This window comes from Colius striatus, unplaced genomic scaffold (genome assembly GCF_028858725.1).
Source record: "Colius striatus isolate bColStr4 unplaced genomic scaffold, bColStr4.1.hap1 scaffold_35, whole genome shotgun sequence".
NCBI classification, from domain to species: Eukaryota; Metazoa; Chordata; class Aves; order Coliiformes; family Coliidae; genus Colius; species Colius striatus.
The window spans coordinates 1,556,160-1,564,713 of record NW_026908519.1 but is presented as its reverse complement, the minus strand read 5'-3'; the positions used below and the strand labels follow the sequence as shown (position 1 = coordinate 1,564,713).

Genomic DNA, 8,554 nt, shown 5'->3' with positions numbered 1-8,554 from the left:
GGAGGAGAGGTGCAATTGACTCCGGGCCTGTAGCGGGCCTGGGTTTGGGGAATTTGGGTGGGGGCGGCCTGCGTCACAATGAACCTGTTGTTGGGGTTAGGGTGGAGAGGGGTAAAGGTCCCCAGGCCTGTAGAGGGCCTGGGTTTGCGGAATTTTGCCAGGGGCGGCCTGCGTCACAAGGAAGCCGCTGTTGGGGTGACGGCGGAGAGGGCAATGGATCCCGGGCCCATAGCAGGCCTGGGTTTGCGAAATTTGGGCTGGGGGCGGCCTGCGTCACAAGGAAGCCATTGTCGGAGAGACGGCGGAGACGGGCAATGGACCCAAGGCTCGCAGCAGGTGTGGGTTTGCAAGGTTTGGGCGGGGGCAGCCTATGTCACAATGAAACCGTTGTCGGGGTGACAGCGGAGAGGGGCAACGGACCCAGGGCCCGCAGCAGACCTGGGTTTACAAGGTTTGGGCGGGGCGGCCTGCGTCACAATGAACCTGTTGTCGGGGTGACGGCGGATAGGGGCAACGGTCCCCAGGCTCGCAGCGGGCCTGGGTTTGCGGAATGTGGGTGGGGGTGGCCTGCGTCACAGGGAAGTCGTTGTCGGGGTGACGGTGGAGAGGGGCAAAAAACACCGGGCCCGTATAAGGCCTGGGTTTTCAAGGTTAGGTCAGCGGCGGCCTGTGTCACAAGGAAGCCGTTGTTGGGGTGATGACGGAGAGGGGAAAAAGACCCCGGGCCCGCAGCAGGCTTGGGTTTGCAAGTTTTGAGCGGGAACGGCCTTTGTCACAATGAACCCGCTGTCGTGGTGACGGCGGAGGGGGCAAGGGACCCAGGGTCTGCAGCAGGCCTGGGTTTGCAACGTTTGGGCGCGGGCGGCCTGCGTCACAATGAACCTGTTATCGGGGTGACGGAGGAGAGGGGCAACGGACCTGGGCCCCGTAGCAAGCCTGGGTCTGCGGAATTTGGGCGGGGGCGGCCTGCGTCACAAGGAAGTTGTTGTCGGGGTGACGGCAGAGAGGGGCCACAGAACCAGGTCCCGCAGCAGCCCTGGATTTGCAATGTTTGGTTAGGGGCGGTCTGCGTCACAACGAAGCCGTTATCGGGGTTACGGCGGAGAGGGGCAACGGTCCCCGGGCCTGAAGCAGGTCTGGGTTTGCGAAATTTGGGTGTGGGCGGCCTGCGTCACAATGAACCTGTTGTCGGGGTGACGGCTGAGAGGGGCAACGGTCCCCAGGTTCACAGCAGGCCTGGGTTTGCGGAATTTTGGTGGGGGCTGCCTGCGTCACAAGGAAGCCATTGTCTGGGTAACGGCAGAGACGGGCAATGGACCCAGGGCTTTCAGCGGGCCTGGGTTTGCGGGGTTTGGTCGGAGGCGGCCTACGTCACAAGGAACCCGTTGTCGGGGTGACTTCGGAGAGGGGCAAAAAACCTCGGGCCCGCAGCAGGCCTGGGTTTTCAAGGTTTGGGCGGGGGCGGCCTGCGTTACAAGGAAGCCGTTGTTGGGGTGACGGCGGAGAGGGGCAACGGACCCCGGACCCGTAGCAGGCCTTGGTTTGCGGAGTTTATGCGGGGGAGGCCTGCGTCACAATAAAGCCGTTCTCAGAGTGACGGCGAAGAGGGGCAAAAAAAGCAGGGCTCGCAGCGGTCTTGGGTTTGCGGGGTTTCAGCAGGGGTGGCATGCGTCACAAGGAAGTCGTTGTTGAGGTGACGGCGGAGAGGGGCAACGGACCCAGGGCCCGCAGCAGGCCTGCGTTTGCAAGGTTGGGGCAGGGGCGGCCTGCATCACAATGAACCTGTTGTTGGGGTGACGACGGAGAGGGGCAACAGACCCAAGGCTCACAGCAGGCCTGGGTTTGCAGGGTTTGGGTGCGGTCGGCCTGCGTAACAATGAAACCGTTGTCACGGTGACGGCGGAGAAGAGGAGGGGGAAGGCAGACCCAACTACAATAGTAAGTAGGTCCCCATGCAGTCTATCAGCCAGTACAGTGTCACATTTGCAGCTGCTTTCCTGTGGGAGCTATCTTCAATACCACACTTTTTCTCCTCAACTCCCATAGAAGAAATACATGTGTCTGTTAAGTTATACCACTGAGTATGGGAGCTACAAGAAAGCAGGAAGGCAGACCCCAGCTACAGTAGTAAGTAGGTCCCCATGCAGTCTGTCAGCCAGCACTTTGTCACATTTGCAGCTGCTTTCCTGTGGGAGCTATCATCAATATCACACTTTTTCTCCTCAACTCCCATTGAAAAAATACATGTGACTGTTAAGTTATACCACTGAGTATGGGAGCTACAAGAAAGCAGGAAGGCAGACCCCAGCTACAGTAGTAAGTAGGTCCCCATGAAGTCTATCAGCCAGCACAGTGTCACATTTGCAGCTGCTTTCCTGTGGGAGCTATCTTCAATACCACACTTTTTCTCCTCTGCTCCCATTGAAAAAATACATGTGTCTGGTAATTATACCACTGAGTATGGGAGCTACAAGAAAGCAGGAAGACAGACGCCAGCTACAGTAGTAAGTAGGTCCCCATGCAGTCTATCAGCCAGCACGGTGTCACATTTGCAGCTGCTTTCCTGTGGGAGCTATCTTCAGTACCACACTTTTTCTCGTCAGCTCCCATTTAAAAAATACATGTTGTCAGTTAAGTTATACCACTGATTATAGGAGCTACAAGAAAGCAGGAAGGCAGACCCCAGCTACAGTAGTAAGTAGGTCCCCATGCAGTCTATCAGCCAGCACGGTGTCACATTTGCAGCTGCTTTCCTGTGGGAGCTATCTTCCATACCACATTTTTCTCCTCATCTCCCATTGAAAAAATACATGTGTATGTTAAGTTATGCCACTGAGTATGGGAGCTACAAGAAAGCAGGAAGGCAGACCCCAGCTACAGTAGTAAGTAGGTCCCCATGCAGTCTATCAGCCAGCACGGTGTCATATTTACAGCTGCTTTCCTGTGAGAGGTATCTTAAATACCACATTTTTCTCCTCAGCTCCCATTGAAAAAATACATGTGTCTGTTAAGTTATACCACTGCGTATGGGAGCTACAGGAAAGCAGGAAGGCAGACCCCAGCTACAGTAGTAAGTAGGTCCCCACGCAGTCTATCAGCCAGCACAGTGTCACATTGGCAGCTGCTTTCCTGTGGCAGCTATCTTCATACCCACTCACTTGGATTGCTCAGCTCCCTTTCAAATAACACATGCCCCCTCTTAAATTATACCACAGCGTATGGGAGCTGTGGAGAGGCCAGGTATATTTAACCCCTTCCCAGCCGTCGGGATCTGAGGCTGCAGCGCAGCGGAGCCAGCCATTTCCCTCCATTTTCGACCCATTTTTGACCCTTCTTTGACCAATTTTGAACCATTTCTGACCCATTTTGACCCATTTATTCCATTATCCCAATTTTTTACCCATTTTGAACCATTTTTGACCATTTTTGACCCATCTTTGACCAATTTTGACCCATTTCCCCCCATTTTTGACCCATCTTTGACCAAGTGTGACCCATTTTCTCCATTTTGAGCCATTTCTGACCCATTTTGACCCGGTTTTGACCCAGATTTGACCCAGTTCCCCCATTTATTCCATTATCCTCCAATTTTATCTCATTTTCATCCATTTTTGACCCATTTTCAACCCATTTCCCCCCATTTTGACGCATTTTCAGTCATTTTTGACCCATTTTGACTGATTTTTACACGATTTATTGCATTATCCTCCAATTTTGACCCACTTTCAGCCATTTTTTACCCATTTTGACCCATTTTTGACCCATTTCCCCCCATTTTTACTCCATTTATTCCATTATCTTCCATTTTATCTCATTTTCAGCCATTTTTGACCGATTTTTGACCAATTTTGACCCATTTTTTACCCCATTTATTCCATTAACCCCAAATTTTATCCCACTTTCAGCCATTTTTTACCCATTTTGCCCCATTTCTTACCCATTTTGACCCATTTTGCCCCATTTCTTACCCATTTTGACCCATTTATTACATTATCCCCCAATTTTATCCCACTTTCAGCCATTTTTTACCCATTTTGACCCATTTTTTACCCCATTTATTCCATTAACCCCCAATTTTATCCCACTTTCAGCCATTTTTGACCCATTTTTACCCATTTTGACCCATTTTTTACCCCATTTATTCCATTAACCCCCAATTTCAGCCCACTTTCAGCCATTTTTTACCCATTTTGACCCATTTCTCCCCATTTTTTACCCATTTTGACCCCATTTTTCACCCATTTTGACCCCATTTATTCGATTTCCCCCATTTTTTACCTATTTTAACCCATTTATTGCATTATCCTCCAATTTTATCTCATTTTCAGCCATTTTTGACCCATTTCAACCCATTTCCGCCATTTTCAGCCATTTTTTACCCATTTTTGCCCCATTTCCCCCCATTTTGACCCATTTTTGACCCATTTTTGCCCCATTTCCCTCCATTTTTGCCCCATTTCCCATTTTCAGCCATTTTTACCCATTTTCGACCCATTTCCCCCCATTTTGACCCATTTTTGCCCCATTTCCCCCATTTTCCCCCAATTTTGACCCATTTCCCCCATTTCCATTCATTTCCCCCATTTCCCCCCATTTTTGACCCATTTTTGCCCCATTTCCCTCCATTTTGACCCATTTTTGTCCCATTTTTTACCCATTTTGACCTATTTTTGACCCATTTATTCCATTATCCTCCAATGTTATCCCATTTTCAGCCATTTTTGAGCCATTTCCCCCCATTTTGCCCCATTTCTGCCCCATTTCCACCCCATTTTGCCCCATTTCTGCCCCATTTCCCCCCATTTCCCTCCATTTTGACCCATTTTTGCCCCATTCCCGCCCCATTTTTGCCCCTCAGCCTGCCCCCTCCAGCGCCAGGTAGATCCCCATGGGACAGTGGTCGCTGCCCTGGGCCCGCTTCTCGATCCTGCTGTCGCACAGATCCTTCCTGCCCCTCTGGGACCACAGGCAGTAATCCAGCCTCCAGCCCACGTTCCTGGCCCTGGCCCCACTCAGGTAGGTCCAGAAGGTGAAGGCGTTGGGCAGCGAGGGGTTAAACACCCGGAAGCTGTCGAGGAAGCCCGCCCCCAGCAGCTCCCCAAACGCCTCCCTCTCCTCCCGCGTGAACCCGGGGCTCCTCTTGTTCCCCGACGAGTTCATCAGGTCCAAGGGCTGGTGGGCGACGTTGAGGTCGCCGCAGATGGCGACCGGTTTGGACCGGTCCAGCTGGGACACAAAGGAGCGGAAGCACTCGTCCCAGGCCTGCCAGAAGCTGAGGCGGCCCGGGCCTCGCCCAGAGTTGGGCACGTAGACGCAGACGACGCGCAGGGCAGGGAACTCGGCCATCAGCACGCGGCCCTCGACGTCCAGCTCGGGGTCACCTGCTGGGGGGACACACAGGGGGGGATAAAAACGGGCTTGAGTGGCACAGAAGGTCGCTTTAGTGGCCAAAAAGGGGATTTAGAGGCCTAAAAATTCACTTTGTGGCCCAAAAAAGAGGATTGAGTGGCCCAAAAAGGGGCTTTAGAGGCCCAAAAAGTCATTTTAGTTGCCCAAAAAGTCACTTTAGTGGCCAAAAAGGGGCTTTAATGGCCTAAAAAGTCACTTTAGAGGCCAAAAAGGCAGTTTAGTGGCCCAAAAAATCACTTTAGAGGACTAAAAAGGGGCTTTAGAGGCCTAAAAAGTCACTTTCGTAGACAAAAAGGGACTTTAGTAGCTCAAAAAGGGGCTTTAGAGGGCCTAAAAAGTCACTTTCGAAGCCAAAAAGGGACTTTAGTAGCTCAAAAAGGGGCTTTAGAGGTCTAAAAAGTCACTTTAGTAGCCAAAAAGTCATTTTAGAGGCCCAAAAAATCACTTGAGAGGCCTAAAAAAGAGGCTCTAGAGGCCTAAAAAGTCACTTTTTGGCCCAAAAAGTCATTTTAGTGGCCCAAAAAGTCACTTTAGTGGCCAAAAAGAGGCTCTAGAGGCCTAAAAAGTCACTTTTTGGCCCAAAAAGTCACTTTAGTGGCCAAAAAGGAGCTTTAGAGGCCTAAAAAGTCACTTTCGTAGCCAAAAGTCACTTTAGTAGCTCAAAAAGGGGATTTAGAGGCCTAAAAAGTCACTTTTGTACCTAAAAAGTCACTTTAGAGGGCAAAAAGGGGCTTTAGAGGCCTAAAAAGTCACTTTAGTAGCCAAAAAGTCACTTTAGTGGCCCAAAAATGGACTTTAGAATCCTAAAAAGTCACTTTTGTACCTAAAAAGGGGCTTTATAGGCCCAAAAAGGGGCTTTAGAGGCCTAAAAAGTCACTTTTGTACCTAAAAAGGGGATTTATTGGATCAAAAAGAGGCTTTAGAGGCCTAAAAAGTCACTTTTGTACCTAAAAAGTCACTTTAGAGGCCTAAAAAGGGGCTCTAGAGGCCTAAAAAGTCACATTTTGGCCGAAAAAGTCATTTTAGTGGCCCAAAAAGTCACTTTAGTTGCCAAAAAATCATTTTAGTAGCTAAAAAGGGCCTTTAGAGGCCTAAAAAGTCACTTTTGTAACCAAAAAGTAACTTTAGTAGCTCAAAAATGGACTTTAGAGGCCTAAAAAGTCACTTTTGTACCTAAAAAGTCACTTTAGAGGTCAAAAACGGGCTCTAGAGGCCTAAAAAGTCACTTTAGTAGCTCAAAAATGGACTTTAGAATCCTAAAAAGTCACTTTTGTACCTAAAAAGTGACTTTAGAGGTCAAAAACGGGCTCTAGAGGCCTAAAAAGTCACTTTAGTAGCTCAAAAATGGACTTTAGAATCCTAAAAAGTCACTTTTGTACCTAAAAAGTGACTTTAGAGGTCAAAAAGGAGCTCCAGAGGCCTAAAAAGTCACTTTTTGGCCCAAAAAGTCATGTTAGTGGCCCAAAAAGTCACTTTAGTTGAGGTCGCTGGCAACCGGTTTGGACCGGTCCAGCTGGGACACGAAGGAGCGGAAGCGCTCGTCCCAGGCCTGCCGGAAGCTCAGTTGGCCCAGGCCTCGCCTGGAGTTGGGCACGTAGACGCAGACGACGCGCAGGGCAGGGAACTCGGCCGTCAGCACGCGGCCCTTGGCGTCCAGCTCGGGGTCACCTGGCAAGGGGACACACAGACGGGGATAAAAAGGGGCTTTAGGGGCCCAAAAAGGGGCTCTAGAGGCCAAAAAGTCACTTTAGTCCTCAAAAATCAACTTTAATGGCCTAAAAAGGCACTTTAGTGACTCAAAAAGTCACTTTAGAGGCCTAAAAAAGGGCATTAGAGGCCGAAAAAGTCACTTTAGAGGTCAAGAAGGGGATTTATTGGCTCAAAAAGGGGCTTGAGTGGTCAAAAAAGGGGCTTTAGTGGCCCAAAAAGTCACTTTAGTGGCCAAAAAGGGGCTTTAGAGGCCTAAAAAGTCACTTTAGAGGCTCAAAAAGTCACTTTAGAGGTCAAAAATGGGCTCCAGTGGCCTAAAAATACACTTTAGTGGTTCAAAAAGTCACTTTGTAATAAGTAATGGTCAAAATTGTTATTGTTGAGCAAATTGAGTGGGATGCAGTTGTGTTGTGCATGTTGTTATAAGCAATGACTCTGTTTGTGTAAGTTTTATTATGTTTTGTGGAACCTTGTAATAGTAGTTAAGTGGTTAAGCCAACACCTGGGCAGCGCTCAGAAGGTGCAACAAAATAGCGAAACTTCAAAGGCAGGAACACCCAGCAACATTTTTCACCAATCTGGAGCTGGTAGATGAGCAAGGACGAGGCGTGGACACTGTCAACTGACCAACCAGAGACCGATTCGTCGCAGTGTCCCAGCCCATGAAGGCGAGGTGGGGGGAAAACATATATAAGGACATGCAAAGGATGAATGTGTGTGCCGTGGGGGAACTGTTGCGCTTCCCTCGGTCACCCAGCGCTGTTTGCCCTTTTATCACTTGCTACAATTGGTTTAATAAAATTCTGTTTGGTTAAGAAAGCTTTAGAGGCTGATTCCTCTATAACAATGTGACCTTTCAGAGGCAGTTGTTGGGATTTCAGCAGACATTTCCAGTTCAGCCCATGCTGACTGCTGCCCTGAGGTGCAGCTGCTGAATATGAATATGATTTCTGTTTGCTGGTGAAAGCAACACAGGGGATGTTTTTGTCTGTGTTTGGTTCCCTTGGTCTAATCCCTTCCTTCGGGTGCCTTCGTTTCCCTCAGTCGTGTGTGACTGATCCCAGCAGCCCAGTGACTCTCCTGTGTGGTGTGTGGAATCCAGCTGTGCATTTGCGGAAGGGAGATGGGGGACACATGCCCTTGTAAACACGGTCATAAGAGGCATCAGGAGTTGATTTTCAGAAGTGATCTTTACAACTTTCCTGTTGTTCCTTTTGGGATCTTTTTCTCATGATCACTGTTCACGTGTATTCGACATGGCATTTGTAGTGCTGCGTCTCTTCCTAACCTTGGGGAATTTCAGTCAGCTCTGTTGGGAGTGTTTTGTTTGTGTTCCATTGACCTTGTGCAGGAAATCTCAGGTGATTTTTTTTTTAAAAATTACCATCTATAATTACATTTCCAACTTCTACAACAAATTAGTAGCTTCTACTCA

General features: G+C 49.2%; 1 protein-coding gene across 1 annotated transcript; it reads right to left on the bottom strand.

The window, feature by feature from the left end:
* Positions 1-4,854: 4,854 nt before the first annotated feature.
* LOC133629256 (DNA-(apurinic or apyrimidinic site) endonuclease-like) lies at positions 4,855-7,783 on the bottom strand. Its single transcript, XM_062019910.1, has 3 exons — positions 7,747-7,783; positions 6,898-7,077; positions 4,855-5,381 (listed from the first exon to the last, which is right to left on the bottom strand). Exons 1-3 carry the CDS (start codon positions 7,781-7,783, stop codon positions 4,855-4,857), a joined length of 744 nt encoding a protein of 247 aa, XP_061875894.1.
* Between the last annotated feature and the right edge of the window lie 771 nt (positions 7,784-8,554).

Bases quoted from the DNA above. Each gene is read 5' to 3' on its own strand.
- LOC133629256 (XM_062019910.1), bottom strand. From the start codon at position 7,783: ATGGGCTGGGACACTGCGACGAATCGGTCTCTGGTTG. The intron at 7,078-7,746 runs GTCAGTTGACAG...TCCCCTTGCCAG, and splicing joins GACGAATCGGTCTCTGGTTG to GTGACCCCGAGCTGGACGCC. The intron at 5,382-6,897 runs GCGACCTCAACT...TCCCCCCAGCAG, and splicing joins CCGGTCCAAACCGGTTGCCA to GTGACCCCGAGCTGGACGTC.